Consider the following 12,275-nt stretch of genomic DNA (forward strand, 5'->3'; position numbering starts at 1 on the left):
CAGAAATCATGCAAATTGTATTTCAGAAGTCAGATCCGACAGGGTTGTCAATCTTACAGGAATCAGGTTCGGGATAGGTTCATGCTTAATACAATCTTGCAACGAGTTTGCACAAAACTAGCAGATACTTACAGTTGTTAGCTACAGTCTGTATTTTTCCCATCCATCTGGTCTGAAGTTACCTGAAAGACAGTATGGTAAAAAAATATTACCATTAACTTTATTTTGCATGGATGTTCAAATGTATCATGATCAATTATGCTAATTGTATTTCAGAAGTCAGATCCGATAGGGTTGTCAATCTTACAGGAATCAGGTTCGGAATAATGTCATCCTTAATACAATCTTGCAACGAGTTTGCATAAAACTAGCAGATACTTACAGTTGTTAGCTACAGTCTGTATTTTTCCCATCCATGTCTGGTCTGAAGTTACCTGAAAGACAGTATGGTAAAAAAAATATTACCATTAACTTTATTGTGCATGGATGTTCAAATGTATCATGATCAATTATGCTAATTGTATTTCAGAAGTCAGATCCGATAGGGTTGTCAATCTTACAGGAATCAGGTTCGGAATAATGTCATCCTTAATACAATCTTGCAACGAGTTTGCACAAAACTAGCAGATACTTACAGTTAGCAACAAGATGTACTTTTCCCATCCATGTCTGGTCTGCAGTTACCTGAAAGACAGTATGGTAAAAAAATATTACCATTAACTTTATTTTGCATGGATGTTCAAATGTATCATGATCAATTATGCTAATTGTATTTCAGAAGTCAGATCCGATAGGGTTGTCAATCTTACAGGAATCAGGTTCGGAATAATGTCATCCTTAATACAATCTTGCAACGAGTTTGCACAAAACTAGCAGATACTTACAGTTAGCAACAAGATGTACTTTTCCCATCCATTCTGGTCTGCAGTTACCTGAAAGACAGTATGGTAAAAAAATATTACCATTAACTTTATTTTGCATGGATGTTCAAATGTATCATGATCAATTATGCTAATTGTATTTCAGAAGTCAGATCCGACAGGGTTGTCAATCTTACAGGAATCAGGTTCGGGATAGGTTCATTCTTAATACAATCTTTGCAAAAAACTAGGAGTAGACAACAGATTCTTACAGGAAGCCATGTTCTGGTGTAGAGGATTCCATTTCTGGTCTGCATATCTGAAAAACGGTAAGATGAACAGTTTCACATTAAACCCTGGTGCATGTTCAACTGTGGCATCAGAAATAATGCAAATTGTATTTCAGAAGTCAGATCCGACAGGGTTGTCAATCTTACAGGAATCAGGTTCGGGATAGGTTCATGCTTAATACAATCTTGCAACGAGTTTGCACAAAACTAGCAGATACTTACAGTTAGCAACAAGATGTATTTTTCCCATCCATGGTCTGAAGTTACCTGAAAGACAGTATGGTAAAAAAATATTACCATTAACTTTATTTTGCATGGATGTTCAAATGTATCATGATCAATTATGCTAATTGTATTTCAGAAGTCAGATCCGATAGGGTTGTCAATCTTACAGGAATCAGGTTCGGAATAATGTCATCCTTAATACAATCTTGCAACGAGTTTGCACAAAACTAGCAGATACTTACAGTTAGTAACAAGATGTACTTTTCCCATCCATTCTGGTCTGCAGTTCCCTGAAAGACAGTACAGTAAAAATATTAACATGAAGTTTGTGCATGGATGTTCAAATGTATCATGATCAATTATGCTAATTGTATTTCAGAAGTCAGATCCGACAGGGTTGTCAATCTTACAGGAATCAGGTTCGGAATAATGTCATCCTTAATACAATCTTGCAACGAGTTTGCACAAAACTAGCAGATACTTACAGTTAGCAACAAGATGTACTTTTCCCATCCATTCTGGTCTGCAGTTACCTGAAAGACAGTATGGTAAAAAAATATTACCATTAACTTTATTTTGCATGGATGTTCAAATGTATCATGATCAATTATGCTAATTGTATTTCAGAAGTCAGATCCGATAGGGTTGTCAATCTTACAGGAATCAGGTTCGGGATAGGTTCATGCTTAATACAATCTTGCAACGAGTTTGCACAAAACTAGCAGATACTTACAGGTTAGCTACAGTCTGTATTTTTCCCATCCATGTCTGGTCTGAAGTTACCTGAAAGACAGTATGGTAAAAAAATATTACCATTAACTTTATTTTGCATGGATGTTCAAATGTATCATGAAATTATGCTAATTGTATTTCAGAAGTCAGATCCGACAGGGTTGTCAATCTTACAGGAATCAGGTTCGGGATAGGGTCATCCGTAATACAATCTTTGCAAACGAGTTTGCACAAAACTAGCAGATACTTACAGTTGTTAGCTACAGTCTGTATTTTTCCCATCCATGTCTGGTCTGAAGTTACCTGAAAGACAGTATGGTAAAAAAATATTACCATTAACTTTATTTTGCATGGATGTTCAAATGTATCATGATCAATTATGCTAATTGTATTTCAGAAGTCAGATCCGATAGGGTTGTCAATCTTACAGGAATCAGGTTCGGAATAATGTCATCCTTAATACAATCTTGCAACGAGTTTGCATAAAACTAGCAGATACTTACAGTTAGCAACAAGATGTACTTTTCCCATCCATGTCTGGTCTGTAGTTACCTGAAAGACAGTATGGTAAAAAAATATTACCATTAACTTTATTTTGCATGGATGTTCAAATGTATCATGATCAATTATGCTAATTGTATTTCAGAAGTCAGATCCGATAGGGTTGTCAATCTTAAAAGGAATCAGGTTCGGAATAATGTCATCCTTAATACAATCTTGCAACGAGTTTGCACAAAACTAGCAGATACTTACAGTTGTTAGCTACAGTCTGTATTTTTCCCATCCATGTCTGGTCTGAAGTTACCTGAAAGACAGTATGGTAAAAAAATATTACCATTAACTTTATTTTGCATGGATGTTCAAATGTATCATGATCAATTATTCTAATTGTATTTCAGAAGTCAGATCCGACAGGGTTGTCAATCTTACAGGAATCAGGTTCGGGATAGGTTCATCCTTAATACAATCTTTGCAAAAAACTAGGAGTAGACAACAGATTCTTACAGGAAGCCATGTTCTGGTGTAGAGGATTCCATTTCTGGTCTGCATATCTGAAAAACGGTAAGATGAACAGTTTCACATTACCCTAGGGCATGTTCAACTGTGGCATCAGAAATTATGCTAATTGTATTTCAGAAGTCAGATCCGACAGGGTTGTCAATCTTACAGGAATCAGGTTCGGGATAGGTCATGCTTAATACAATCTTGCAACGAGTTTGCACAAAACTAGCAGATACTTACAGTTGTTAGCAACAGTCTGTATTTTTCCCATCCATTCTGGTCTGAAGTTACCTGAAAGACAGTATGGTAAAAAAATATTACCATTAACTTTATTTTGCATGGATGTTCAAATGTATCATGATCAATTATGCTAATTGTATTTCAGAAGTCAGATCCGATAGGGTTGTCAATCTTACAGGAATCAGGTTCGGAATAATGTCATCCTTAATACAATCTTGCAACGAGTTTGCACAAAACTAGCAGATACTTACAGTTAGCAACAAGATGTACTTTTCCCATCCATTCTGGTCTGCAGTTACCTGAAAGACAGTACGGTAAAAAATATTACCATGAACTTTATTGTGCATGGATGTTCAAATGTATCATGATCAATTATGCTAATTGTATTTCAGAAGTCAGATCCGACAGGGTTGTCAATCTTACAGGAATCAGGTTCGGGATAAGGTCATCCTTAATACAATCTTGCAACGAGTTTGCACAAAACTAGCAGATACTTACAGTTGTTAGCAACAAGATGTACTTTTCCCATCCATTCTGGTCTGAAGTTACCTGAAAGACAGTATGGTAAAAAAATATTACCATTAACTTTATTTTGCATGGATGTTCAAATGTATCATGATCAATTATGCTAATTGTATTTCAGAAGTCAGATCCGATAGGGTTGTCAATCTTAAAGGAATCAGGTTCGGGATAATGGTCATCCTTAATACAATCTTGCAACGAGTTTGCACAAAACTAGCAGATACTTACAGTTGTTAGCAACAGTCTGTATTTTTCCCATCCATGTCTGGTCTGAAGTTACCTGAAAGACAGTATGGTAAAAAAATATTACCATTAACTTTATTTTGCATGGATGTTCAAATGTATCATGATCAATTATGCTAATTGTATTTCAGAAGTCAGATCCGACAGGGTTGTCAATCTTACAGGAATCAGGTTCGGAATAAGGTTCATCCTTAATACAATCTTGCAACGAGTTTGCACAAAACTAGGCAGATACTTACAGTTGTTAGCTACAGTCTGTATTTTTCCCATCCATGTCTGGTCTGCAGTTACCTGAAAGACAGTATGGTAAAAAAAATATTACCATTAACTTTATTTTGCATGGATGTTCAAATGTATCATGATCAATTATGCTAATTGTATTTCAGAAGTCAGATCCGATAGGGTTGTCAATCTTACAGGAATCAGGTTCGGAATAATGTCATCCTTAATACAATCTTGCAACGAGTTTGCATAAAACTAGCAGATACTTACAGTTAGCAACAAGATGTACTTTTCCCATCCATTCTGGTCTGCAGTTACCTGAAAGACAGTATGGTAAAAAAATATTACCATTAACTTTATTTTGCATGGATGTTCAAATGTATCATGATCAATTATGCTAATTGTATTTCAGAAGTCAGATCCGATAGGGTTGTCAATCTTACAGGAATCAGGTTCGGAATAATGTCATCCTTAATACAATCTTGCAACGAGTTTGCACAAAACTAGCAGATACTTACAGTTAGCAACAAGATGTACTTTTCCCATCCATTCTGGTCTGCAGTTACCTGAAAGACAGTATGGTAAAAAAATATTACCATTAACTTTATTTTGCATGGATGTTCAAATGTATCATGATCAATTATGCTAATTGTATTTCAGAAGTCAGATCCGACAGGGTTGTCAATCTTACAGGAATCAGGTTCGGGATAGGTTCATCCTTAATACAATCTTTGCAAAAAACTAGGAGTAGACAACAGATTCTTACAGGAAGCCATGTTCTGGTGTAGAGGATTCCATTTCTGGTCTGCATATCTGAAAAACGGTAAGATGAACAGTTTCACATTAAACCCTGGTGCATGTTCAACTGTGGCATCAGAAATCATGCAAATTGTATTTCAGAAGTCAGATCCGACAGGGTTGTCAATCTTACAGGAATCAGGTTCGGGATAGGTTCATGCTTAATACAATCTTGCAACGAGTTTGCACAAAACTAGCAGATACTTACAGTTGTTAGCTACAGTCTGTATTTTTCCCATCCATGTCTGAAGTTACCTGAAAGACAGTATGGTAAAAAAAAATATTACCATTAACTTTATTTTGCATGGATGTTCAAATGTATCATGATCAATTATGCTAATTGTATTTCAGAAGTCAGATCCGATAGGGTTGTCAATCTTACAGGAATCAGGTTCGAAATAATGTCATCCTTAATACAATCTTGCAACGAGTTTGCATAAAACTAGCAGATACTTACAGTTAGTAACAAGATGTACTTTTCCCATCCATTCTGGTCTGCAGTTCCCTGAAAGACAGTACGGTAAAAAATATTAACATGAAGTTTGTGCATGCATGTTCAAATGTATCATGATCAATTATGCTAATTGTATTTCAGAAGTCAGATCCGACAGGGTTGTCAATCTTACAGGAATCAGGTTCGGAATAATGTCATCCTTAATACAATCTTGCAACGAGTTTGCACAAAACTAGCAGATACTTACAGTTGTTAGCAACAAGCTGTATTTTTCCCATCCATGTCTGGTCTGAAGTTACCTGAAAGACAGTATGGTAAAAAAATATTACCATTAACTTTATTTTGCATGGATGTTCAAATGTATCATGATCAATTATGCTAATTGTATTTCAGAAGTCAGATCCGACAGGGTTGTCAATCTTACAGGAATCAGGTTCGGGATAATGGTTCATCCTTAATACAATCTTGCAACGAGTTTGCATAAAACTAGCAGATACTTACAGTTGTTAGCAACAGTATGTATTTTTCCCATCCATGTCTGGTCTGAAGTTACCTGAAAGACAGTATGGTAAAAAAATATTACCATTAACTTTATTTTGCATGCATGTTCAAATGTATCATGATCAATTATGCTAATTGTATTTCAGAAGTCAGATCCGATAGGGTTGTCAATCTTAAAGGAATCAGGTTCGGAATAATGTCATCCTTAATACAATCTTGCAACGAGTTTGCACAAAACTAGCAGATACTTACAGTTGTTAGCAACAGGATGTACTTTTTCCCATCCATGTCTGGTCTGAAGTTACCTGAAAGACAGTATGGTAAAAAAATATTACCATTAACTTTATTTTGCATGGATGTTCAAATGTATCATGATCAATTATTCTAATTGTATTTCAGAAGTCAGATCCGACAGGGTTGTCAATCTTACAGGAATCAGGTTCGGGATAGGTTCATCCTTAATACAATCTTTGCAAAAAACTAGGAGTAGACAACAGATTCTTACAGGAAGCCATGTTCTGGTGTAGAGGATTCCATTTCTGGTCTGCATATCTGAAAAACGGTAAGATGAACAGTTTCACATTACCCTAGGGCATGTTCAACTGTGGCATCAGAAATTATTCTAATTGTATTTCAGAAGTCAGATCCGATAGGGTTGTCAATCTTACAGGAATCAGGTTCGGAATAGTGTCATGCTTAATACAATCTTGCAACGAGTTTGCACAAAACTAGCAGATACTTACAGTTAGCAACAAGATGTACTTTTCCCATCCATTCTGGTCTGCAGTTACCTGAAAGACAGTATGGTAAAAAAATATTACCATTAACTTTATTTTGCATGGATGTTCAAATGTATCATGATCAATTATGCTAATTGTATTTCAGAAGTCAGATCCGATAGGGTTGTCAATCTTACAGTAATCACGTTCGGAATAATGTCATCCTTAATACAATCTTGCAACGAGTTTGCACAAAACTAGCAGATACTTACAGTTAGCAACAAGATGTACTTTTCCCATCCATGTCTGGTCTGCAGTTACCTGAAAGACAGTATGGTAAAAAAATATTACCATTAACTTTATTTTGCATGGATGTTCAAATGTATCATGATCAATTATGCTAATTGTATTTCAGAAGTCAGATCCGACAGGGTTGTCAATCTTACAGGAATCAGGTTCGGGATAGGTTCATGCTTAATACAATCTTTGCAAAAAACTAGGAGTAGACAACAGATTCTTACAGGAAGCCATGTTCTGGTGTAGAGGATTCCATTTCTGGTCTGCAGTATCTGAAAAACGGTAAGGTGAACAGTTTCACATTAAACCCTAGTGCATGTTCAACTGTGGCATCAGAAATTATGCTAATTGTATTTCAGAAGTCAGATCCGACAGGGTTGTCAATCTTACAGGAATCAGGTTCGGGATAATGGTCATGCTTAATACAATCTTGCAACGAGTTTGCACAAAACTAGCAGATACTTACAGTTGTTAGCTACAGTCTGTATTTTTCCCATCCATGTCTTGTCTGAAGTTACCTGAAAGACAGTATGGTAAAAAAATATTACCATTAACTTTATTTTGCATGGATGTTCAAATGTATCATGATCAATTATGCTAATTGTATTTCAGAAGTCAGATCCGATAGGGTTGTCAATCTTACAGGAATCAGGTTCGGAATAATGTCATCCTTAATACAATCTTGCAACGAGTTTGCATAAAACTAGCAGATACTTACAGTTAGCAACAAGATGTACTTTTCCCATCCATGTCTGGTCTGTAGTTACCTGAAAGACAGTATGGTAAAAAAATATTACCATTAACTTTATTTTGCATGCATGTTCAAATGTATCATGATCAATTATGCTAATTGTATTTCAGAAGTCAGATCCGACAGGGTTGTCAATCTTACAGGAATCAGGTTCGGGATAGGTTCATTCTTAATACAATCTTTGCAAAAAACTAGGAGTAGACAACAGATTCTTACAGGAAGCCATGTTCTGGTGTAGAGGATTCCATTTCTGGTCTGCATTATCTGAAAAACGGTAAGATGAACAGTTTCACATTAAACCCTAGTGCATGTTCAACTGTGGCATCAGAAATCATGCAAATTGTATTTCAGAAGTCAGATCCGACAGGGTTGTCAATCTTACAGGAATCAGGTTCGGGATAATGGTCATGCTTAATACAATCTTGCAACGAGTTTGCACAAAACTAGCAGATACTTACAGTTGTTAGCTACAGTCTGTATTTTTCCCATCCATGTCTGAAGTTACCTGAAAGACAGTATGGTAAAAAAAATATTACCATTAACTTTATTTTGCATGGATGTTCAAATGTATCATGATCAATTATGCTAATTGTATTTCAGAAGTCAGATCCGATAGGGTTGTCAATCTTACAGGAATCAGGTTCGGAATAATGTCATCCTTAATACAATCTTGCAACGAGTTTGCACAAAACTAGCAGATACTTACAGTTAGCAACAAGATGTACTTTTCCCATCCATGTCTGGTCTTTAGTTACCTGAAAGACAGTATGGTAAAAAAAATATTACCATTAACTTTATTTTGCATGGATGTTCAAATGTATCATGATCAATTATGCTAATTGTATTTCAGAAGTCAGATCCGACAGGGTTGTCAATCTTACAGGAATCAGGTTCGGGATAGGTTCATTCTTAATACAATCTTTGCAAAAAACTAGGAGTAGACAACAGATTCTTACAGGAAGCCATGTTCTGGTGTAGAGGATTCCATTTCTGGTCTGCATATCTGAAAAACGGTAAGATGAACAGTTTCACATTAAACCCTGGTGCATGTTCAACTGTGGCATCAGAAATCATGCAAATTGTATTTCAGAAGTCAGATCCGACAGGGTTGTCAATCTTACAGGAATCAGGTTCGGGATAGGTTCATGCTTAATACAATCTTGCAACGAGTTTGCACAAAACTAGCAGATACTTACAGTTGTTAGCTACAGTCTGTATTTTTCCCATCCATGTCTGAAGTTACCTGAAAGACAGTATGGTAAAAAAAATATTACCATTAACTTTATTTTGCATGGATGTTCAAATGTATCATGATCAATTATGCTAATTGTATTTCAGAAGTCAGATCCGATAGGGTTGTCAATCTTACAGGAATCAGGTTCGGAATAATGTCATCCTTAATACAATCTTGCAACGAGTTTGCATAAAACTAGCAGATACTTACAGTTGTTAGTAACAGTCTGTACTTTTCCCATCCATTCTGGTCTGCAGTTACCTGAAAGACAGTACGGTAACAAAATATTACCATTAACTTTATTTTGCATGGATGTTCAAATGTATCATGATCAATTATGCTAATTGTATTTCAGAAGTCAGATCCGACAGGGTTGTCAATCTTACAGGAATCAGGTTCGGAATAATGTCATCCTTAATACAATCTTGCAACGAGTTTGCACAAAACTAGCAGATACTTACAGTTAGCAACAAGATGTACTTTTCCCATCCATGTCTGGTCTTTAGTTACCTGAAAGACAGTATGGTAAAAAAATATTACCATTAACTTTATTTTGCATGGATGTTCAAATGTATCATGATCAATTATGCTAATTGTATTTCAGAAGTCAGATCCGATAGGGTTGTCAATCTTACAGGAATCAGGTTCGGAATAATGTTCATCCTTAATACAATCTTGCAAACGAGTTTGCACAAAACTAGCAGATACTTACAGTTAGCAACAAGATGTACTTTTCCCATCCATTCTGGTCTGCAGTTACCTGAAAGACAGTATGGTAAAAAAATATTACCATTAACTTTATTTTGCATGGATGTTCAAATGTATCATGATCAATTATGCTAATTGTATTTCAGAAGTCAGATCCGACAGGGTTGTCAATCTTACAGGAATCAGGTTCGGGATAGGTTCATTCTTAATACAATCTTTGCAAAAAACTAGGAGTAGACAACAGATTCTTACAGGAAGCCATGTTCTGGTGTAGAGGATTCCATTTCTGGTCTGCAGTTATCTGAAAAATACGGTAAGATGAACAGTTTCACATTAAACACCTGGTGCATGTTCAACTGTGGCATCAGAAATAATGCAAATTGTATTTCAGAAGTCAGATCCGACAGGGTTGTCAATCTTACAGGAATCAGGTTCGGGATAGGTTCATGCGTAATACAATCTTGCAACGAGTTTGCACAAAACTAGCAGATACTTACAGTTGTTAGCTACAGTCTGTATTTTTCCCATCCAGCTTGTCTGAAGTTACCTGAAAGACAGTATGGTAAAAAAATATTACCATTAACTTTATTTTGCATGGATGTTCAAATGTATCATGATAATTATGCTAATTGTATTTCAGAAGTCAGATCCGATAGGGTTGTCAATCTTACAGGAATCAGGTTCGGAATAATGTCATCCTTAATACAATCTTGCAACGAGTTTGCATAAAACTAGCAGATACTTACAGTTAGTAACAAGATGTACTTTTCCCATCCATTCTGGTCTGCAGTTACCTGAAAGACAGTATGGTAAAAAAATATTACCATTAACTTTATTTTGCATGGATGTTCAAATGTATCATGATCAATTATGCTAATTGTATTTCAGAAGTCAGATCCGACAGGGTTGTCAATCTTAACAGGAATCAGGTTCGGGATAGTGTCATGCTTAATACAATCTTGCAACGAGTTTGCACAAAACTAGCAGATACTTACAGTTGTTAGCTACAGTCTGTATTTTTCCCATCCATGTCTGGTCTGAAGTTACCTGAAAGACAGTATGGTAAAAAAATATTACCATTAACTTTATTTTGCATGGATGTTCAAATGTATCATGATCAATTATGCTAATTGTATTTCAGAAGTCAGATCCGACAGGGTTGTCAATCTTACAGGAATCAGGTTCGGAATAGGTTCATCCTTAATACAATCTTGCAACGAGTTTGCATAAAACTAGGAGGCAGATACTTACAGGTAAGCTACAGTCTGTTAGAGGATTTCCATCCATGTCTGGTCTGAAGTATCTGAAAGACAGTATGGTAAAAAAATATTACCATTAACTTTATGATGGCATGTTCAAATGTGATCATGAAATTATTCTAATTGTATTTCAGAAGTCAGATCCGATAGGGTTGTCAATCTTACAGGAATCAGGTTCGGAATAATGTCATCCTTAATACAATCTTGCAACGAGTTTGCACAAAACTAGCAGATACTTACAGTTAGCAACAAGATGTACTTTTCCCATCCATGTCTGGTCTGCAGTTACCTGAAAGACAGTATGGTAAAAAAATATTACCATTAACTTTATTTTGCATGGATGTTCAAATGTATCATGATCAATTATGCTAATTGTATTTCAGAAGTCAGATCCGATAGGGTTGTCAATCTTACAGGAATCAGGTTCGGAATAATGTCATCCTTAATACAATCTTGCAACGAGTTTGCACAAAACTAGCAGATACTTACAGTTAGCAACAAGATGTACTTTTCCCATCCATTCTGGTCTGCAGTTACCTGAAAGACAGTATGGTAAAAAAATATTACCATTAACTTTATTTTGCATGGATGTTCAAATGTATCATGATCAATTATGCTAATTGTATTTCAGAAGTCAGATCCGACAGGGTTGTCAATCTTACAGGAATCAGGTTCGGGATAGGTTCATTCTTAATACAATCTTTGCAAAAAACTAGGAGTAGACAACAGATTCTTACAGGAAGCCATGTTCTGGTGTAGAGGATTCCATTTCTGGTCTGCATATCTGAAAAACGGTAAGATGAACAGTTTCACATTAAACCCTGGTGCATGTTCAACTGTGGCATCAGAAATCATGCAAATTGTATTTCAGAAGTCAGATCCGACAGGGTTGTCAATCTTACAGGAATCAGGTTCGGGATAGGTTCATGCTTAATACAATCTTGCAACGAGTTTGCACAAAACTAGCAGATACTTACAGTTGTTAGCTACAGTATGTATTTTTCCCATCCATGTCTGAAGTTACCTGAAAGACAGTATGGTAAAAAAAATATTACCATTAACTTTATTTTGCATGGATGTTCAAATGTATCATGATCAATTATGCTAATTGTATTTCAGAAGTCAGATCCGATAGGGTTGTCAATCTTACAGGAATCAGGTTCGAAATAATGTCATCCTTAATACAATCTTGCAACGAGTTTGCATAAAACTAGCAGA

The 12,275-nt window shown here is 35.8% G+C and overlaps 1 protein-coding gene and 49 non-coding genes across 50 annotated transcripts in view; all 50 read right to left on the reverse strand.

The window, feature by feature from the left end:
- The window catches only part of LOC106571278 (uncharacterized), a 59,366-nt gene that overhangs the window by 30,005 nt on the left and 17,086 nt on the right, over nucleotides 1-12,275 (reverse strand). Inside the window, exons 22-42 of the mRNA XM_045695629.1 lie at nucleotides 11,795-11,841; nucleotides 11,547-11,594; nucleotides 10,545-10,592; nucleotides 9,803-9,850; nucleotides 9,552-9,600; nucleotides 8,813-8,859; nucleotides 8,563-8,611; nucleotides 6,833-6,880; nucleotides 6,595-6,641; nucleotides 5,592-5,639; nucleotides 4,855-4,902; nucleotides 4,607-4,654; nucleotides 4,100-4,151; nucleotides 3,601-3,648; nucleotides 3,113-3,159; nucleotides 2,861-2,912; nucleotides 1,861-1,908; nucleotides 1,618-1,665; nucleotides 1,133-1,179; nucleotides 885-932; nucleotides 383-434 (exon numbers count right to left, since the gene is read on the reverse strand). Coding sequence (XP_045551585.1) covers nucleotides 383-434; nucleotides 885-932; nucleotides 1,133-1,179; nucleotides 1,618-1,665; nucleotides 1,861-1,908; nucleotides 2,861-2,912; nucleotides 3,113-3,159; nucleotides 3,601-3,648; nucleotides 4,100-4,151; nucleotides 4,607-4,654; nucleotides 4,855-4,902; nucleotides 5,592-5,639; nucleotides 6,595-6,641; nucleotides 6,833-6,880; nucleotides 8,563-8,611; nucleotides 8,813-8,859; nucleotides 9,552-9,600; nucleotides 9,803-9,850; nucleotides 10,545-10,592; nucleotides 11,547-11,594; nucleotides 11,795-11,841 — 1,017 coding nt within the window. The remainder of the gene's footprint in view (nucleotides 1-382; nucleotides 435-884; nucleotides 933-1,132; nucleotides 1,180-1,617; nucleotides 1,666-1,860; nucleotides 1,909-2,860; nucleotides 2,913-3,112; nucleotides 3,160-3,600; nucleotides 3,649-4,099; nucleotides 4,152-4,606; nucleotides 4,655-4,854; nucleotides 4,903-5,591; nucleotides 5,640-6,594; nucleotides 6,642-6,832; nucleotides 6,881-8,562; nucleotides 8,612-8,812; nucleotides 8,860-9,551; nucleotides 9,601-9,802; nucleotides 9,851-10,544; nucleotides 10,593-11,546; nucleotides 11,595-11,794; nucleotides 11,842-12,275) is intronic.
- On the reverse strand, nucleotides 20-91 carry LOC123727439 (small nucleolar RNA SNORD50). The gene has a single exon (XR_006759435.1). It is a non-coding gene; the product is annotated as a small nucleolar RNA SNORD50 (small nucleolar RNA).
- LOC123727499 (small nucleolar RNA SNORD50) lies at nucleotides 270-341 on the reverse strand. The gene has a single exon (XR_006759494.1). It is a non-coding gene; the product is annotated as a small nucleolar RNA SNORD50 (small nucleolar RNA).
- LOC123727500 (small nucleolar RNA SNORD50) lies at nucleotides 523-594 on the reverse strand. The gene has a single exon (XR_006759495.1). It is a non-coding gene; the product is annotated as a small nucleolar RNA SNORD50 (small nucleolar RNA).
- LOC123727501 (small nucleolar RNA SNORD50) lies at nucleotides 772-843 on the reverse strand. Its single transcript, XR_006759496.1, has one exon. It is a non-coding gene; the product is annotated as a small nucleolar RNA SNORD50 (small nucleolar RNA).
- Nucleotides 1,020-1,091, reverse strand: LOC123727393 (small nucleolar RNA SNORD50). Its single transcript, XR_006759389.1, has one exon. It is a non-coding gene; the product is annotated as a small nucleolar RNA SNORD50 (small nucleolar RNA).
- Nucleotides 1,260-1,331, reverse strand: LOC123727440 (small nucleolar RNA SNORD50). Its single transcript, XR_006759436.1, has one exon. It is a non-coding gene; the product is annotated as a small nucleolar RNA SNORD50 (small nucleolar RNA).
- Nucleotides 1,505-1,576, reverse strand: LOC123727502 (small nucleolar RNA SNORD50). Its single transcript, XR_006759497.1, has one exon. It is a non-coding gene; the product is annotated as a small nucleolar RNA SNORD50 (small nucleolar RNA).
- On the reverse strand, nucleotides 1,748-1,819 carry LOC123727544 (small nucleolar RNA SNORD50). The gene has a single exon (XR_006759538.1). It is a non-coding gene; the product is annotated as a small nucleolar RNA SNORD50 (small nucleolar RNA).
- Nucleotides 1,996-2,067, reverse strand: LOC123727406 (small nucleolar RNA SNORD50). The gene has a single exon (XR_006759402.1). It is a non-coding gene; the product is annotated as a small nucleolar RNA SNORD50 (small nucleolar RNA).
- LOC123727389 (small nucleolar RNA SNORD50) lies at nucleotides 2,244-2,315 on the reverse strand. The gene has a single exon (XR_006759385.1). It is a non-coding gene; the product is annotated as a small nucleolar RNA SNORD50 (small nucleolar RNA).
- Nucleotides 2,498-2,569, reverse strand: LOC123727503 (small nucleolar RNA SNORD50). Its single transcript, XR_006759498.1, has one exon. It is a non-coding gene; the product is annotated as a small nucleolar RNA SNORD50 (small nucleolar RNA).
- Nucleotides 2,747-2,819, reverse strand: LOC123727454 (small nucleolar RNA SNORD50). The gene has a single exon (XR_006759450.1). It is a non-coding gene; the product is annotated as a small nucleolar RNA SNORD50 (small nucleolar RNA).
- LOC123727603 (small nucleolar RNA SNORD50) lies at nucleotides 3,000-3,071 on the reverse strand. The gene has a single exon (XR_006759597.1). It is a non-coding gene; the product is annotated as a small nucleolar RNA SNORD50 (small nucleolar RNA).
- LOC123727504 (small nucleolar RNA SNORD50) lies at nucleotides 3,488-3,559 on the reverse strand. The gene has a single exon (XR_006759499.1). It is a non-coding gene; the product is annotated as a small nucleolar RNA SNORD50 (small nucleolar RNA).
- LOC123727611 (small nucleolar RNA SNORD50) lies at nucleotides 3,735-3,806 on the reverse strand. The gene has a single exon (XR_006759605.1). It is a non-coding gene; the product is annotated as a small nucleolar RNA SNORD50 (small nucleolar RNA).
- Nucleotides 3,986-4,058, reverse strand: LOC123727612 (small nucleolar RNA SNORD50). The gene has a single exon (XR_006759606.1). It is a non-coding gene; the product is annotated as a small nucleolar RNA SNORD50 (small nucleolar RNA).
- On the reverse strand, nucleotides 4,239-4,311 carry LOC123727552 (small nucleolar RNA SNORD50). Its single transcript, XR_006759546.1, has one exon. It is a non-coding gene; the product is annotated as a small nucleolar RNA SNORD50 (small nucleolar RNA).
- On the reverse strand, nucleotides 4,494-4,565 carry LOC123727506 (small nucleolar RNA SNORD50). The gene has a single exon (XR_006759501.1). It is a non-coding gene; the product is annotated as a small nucleolar RNA SNORD50 (small nucleolar RNA).
- On the reverse strand, nucleotides 4,742-4,813 carry LOC123727507 (small nucleolar RNA SNORD50). The gene has a single exon (XR_006759502.1). It is a non-coding gene; the product is annotated as a small nucleolar RNA SNORD50 (small nucleolar RNA).
- LOC123727604 (small nucleolar RNA SNORD50) lies at nucleotides 4,990-5,061 on the reverse strand. The gene has a single exon (XR_006759598.1). It is a non-coding gene; the product is annotated as a small nucleolar RNA SNORD50 (small nucleolar RNA).
- On the reverse strand, nucleotides 5,230-5,301 carry LOC123727441 (small nucleolar RNA SNORD50). The gene has a single exon (XR_006759437.1). It is a non-coding gene; the product is annotated as a small nucleolar RNA SNORD50 (small nucleolar RNA).
- Nucleotides 5,479-5,550, reverse strand: LOC123727567 (small nucleolar RNA SNORD50). Its single transcript, XR_006759561.1, has one exon. It is a non-coding gene; the product is annotated as a small nucleolar RNA SNORD50 (small nucleolar RNA).
- LOC123727545 (small nucleolar RNA SNORD50) lies at nucleotides 5,723-5,794 on the reverse strand. Its single transcript, XR_006759539.1, has one exon. It is a non-coding gene; the product is annotated as a small nucleolar RNA SNORD50 (small nucleolar RNA).
- Nucleotides 5,975-6,048, reverse strand: LOC123727553 (small nucleolar RNA SNORD50). The gene has a single exon (XR_006759547.1). It is a non-coding gene; the product is annotated as a small nucleolar RNA SNORD50 (small nucleolar RNA).
- Nucleotides 6,229-6,300, reverse strand: LOC123727614 (small nucleolar RNA SNORD50). Its single transcript, XR_006759608.1, has one exon. It is a non-coding gene; the product is annotated as a small nucleolar RNA SNORD50 (small nucleolar RNA).
- LOC123727605 (small nucleolar RNA SNORD50) lies at nucleotides 6,482-6,553 on the reverse strand. The gene has a single exon (XR_006759599.1). It is a non-coding gene; the product is annotated as a small nucleolar RNA SNORD50 (small nucleolar RNA).
- LOC123727570 (small nucleolar RNA SNORD50) lies at nucleotides 6,720-6,791 on the reverse strand. The gene has a single exon (XR_006759564.1). It is a non-coding gene; the product is annotated as a small nucleolar RNA SNORD50 (small nucleolar RNA).
- LOC123727572 (small nucleolar RNA SNORD50) lies at nucleotides 6,968-7,039 on the reverse strand. Its single transcript, XR_006759566.1, has one exon. It is a non-coding gene; the product is annotated as a small nucleolar RNA SNORD50 (small nucleolar RNA).
- On the reverse strand, nucleotides 7,217-7,288 carry LOC123727442 (small nucleolar RNA SNORD50). The gene has a single exon (XR_006759438.1). It is a non-coding gene; the product is annotated as a small nucleolar RNA SNORD50 (small nucleolar RNA).
- Nucleotides 7,458-7,530, reverse strand: LOC123727579 (small nucleolar RNA SNORD50). The gene has a single exon (XR_006759573.1). It is a non-coding gene; the product is annotated as a small nucleolar RNA SNORD50 (small nucleolar RNA).
- Nucleotides 7,711-7,782, reverse strand: LOC123727508 (small nucleolar RNA SNORD50). Its single transcript, XR_006759503.1, has one exon. It is a non-coding gene; the product is annotated as a small nucleolar RNA SNORD50 (small nucleolar RNA).
- Nucleotides 7,960-8,031, reverse strand: LOC123727395 (small nucleolar RNA SNORD50). Its single transcript, XR_006759391.1, has one exon. It is a non-coding gene; the product is annotated as a small nucleolar RNA SNORD50 (small nucleolar RNA).
- LOC123727580 (small nucleolar RNA SNORD50) lies at nucleotides 8,201-8,273 on the reverse strand. The gene has a single exon (XR_006759574.1). It is a non-coding gene; the product is annotated as a small nucleolar RNA SNORD50 (small nucleolar RNA).
- On the reverse strand, nucleotides 8,450-8,521 carry LOC123727509 (small nucleolar RNA SNORD50). The gene has a single exon (XR_006759504.1). It is a non-coding gene; the product is annotated as a small nucleolar RNA SNORD50 (small nucleolar RNA).
- LOC123727396 (small nucleolar RNA SNORD50) lies at nucleotides 8,700-8,771 on the reverse strand. The gene has a single exon (XR_006759392.1). It is a non-coding gene; the product is annotated as a small nucleolar RNA SNORD50 (small nucleolar RNA).
- LOC123727443 (small nucleolar RNA SNORD50) lies at nucleotides 8,940-9,011 on the reverse strand. Its single transcript, XR_006759439.1, has one exon. It is a non-coding gene; the product is annotated as a small nucleolar RNA SNORD50 (small nucleolar RNA).
- LOC123727510 (small nucleolar RNA SNORD50) lies at nucleotides 9,188-9,259 on the reverse strand. Its single transcript, XR_006759505.1, has one exon. It is a non-coding gene; the product is annotated as a small nucleolar RNA SNORD50 (small nucleolar RNA).
- Nucleotides 9,439-9,510, reverse strand: LOC123727546 (small nucleolar RNA SNORD50). The gene has a single exon (XR_006759540.1). It is a non-coding gene; the product is annotated as a small nucleolar RNA SNORD50 (small nucleolar RNA).
- On the reverse strand, nucleotides 9,688-9,760 carry LOC123727556 (small nucleolar RNA SNORD50). The gene has a single exon (XR_006759550.1). It is a non-coding gene; the product is annotated as a small nucleolar RNA SNORD50 (small nucleolar RNA).
- On the reverse strand, nucleotides 9,938-10,009 carry LOC123727397 (small nucleolar RNA SNORD50). The gene has a single exon (XR_006759393.1). It is a non-coding gene; the product is annotated as a small nucleolar RNA SNORD50 (small nucleolar RNA).
- On the reverse strand, nucleotides 10,183-10,254 carry LOC123727557 (small nucleolar RNA SNORD50). The gene has a single exon (XR_006759551.1). It is a non-coding gene; the product is annotated as a small nucleolar RNA SNORD50 (small nucleolar RNA).
- LOC123727511 (small nucleolar RNA SNORD50) lies at nucleotides 10,432-10,503 on the reverse strand. The gene has a single exon (XR_006759506.1). It is a non-coding gene; the product is annotated as a small nucleolar RNA SNORD50 (small nucleolar RNA).
- On the reverse strand, nucleotides 10,680-10,752 carry LOC123727559 (small nucleolar RNA SNORD50). The gene has a single exon (XR_006759553.1). It is a non-coding gene; the product is annotated as a small nucleolar RNA SNORD50 (small nucleolar RNA).
- LOC123727615 (small nucleolar RNA SNORD50) lies at nucleotides 10,933-11,004 on the reverse strand. Its single transcript, XR_006759609.1, has one exon. It is a non-coding gene; the product is annotated as a small nucleolar RNA SNORD50 (small nucleolar RNA).
- On the reverse strand, nucleotides 11,185-11,256 carry LOC123727512 (small nucleolar RNA SNORD50). Its single transcript, XR_006759507.1, has one exon. It is a non-coding gene; the product is annotated as a small nucleolar RNA SNORD50 (small nucleolar RNA).
- On the reverse strand, nucleotides 11,434-11,505 carry LOC123727513 (small nucleolar RNA SNORD50). Its single transcript, XR_006759508.1, has one exon. It is a non-coding gene; the product is annotated as a small nucleolar RNA SNORD50 (small nucleolar RNA).
- LOC123727398 (small nucleolar RNA SNORD50) lies at nucleotides 11,682-11,753 on the reverse strand. Its single transcript, XR_006759394.1, has one exon. It is a non-coding gene; the product is annotated as a small nucleolar RNA SNORD50 (small nucleolar RNA).
- On the reverse strand, nucleotides 11,922-11,993 carry LOC123727444 (small nucleolar RNA SNORD50). Its single transcript, XR_006759440.1, has one exon. It is a non-coding gene; the product is annotated as a small nucleolar RNA SNORD50 (small nucleolar RNA).
- On the reverse strand, nucleotides 12,170-12,241 carry LOC123727568 (small nucleolar RNA SNORD50). The gene has a single exon (XR_006759562.1). It is a non-coding gene; the product is annotated as a small nucleolar RNA SNORD50 (small nucleolar RNA).

Source organism: Salmo salar, chromosome ssa15 (assembly GCF_905237065.1).
Source record: "Salmo salar chromosome ssa15, Ssal_v3.1, whole genome shotgun sequence".
NCBI lineage: Eukaryota > Metazoa > Chordata > Actinopteri > Salmoniformes > Salmonidae > Salmo > Salmo salar.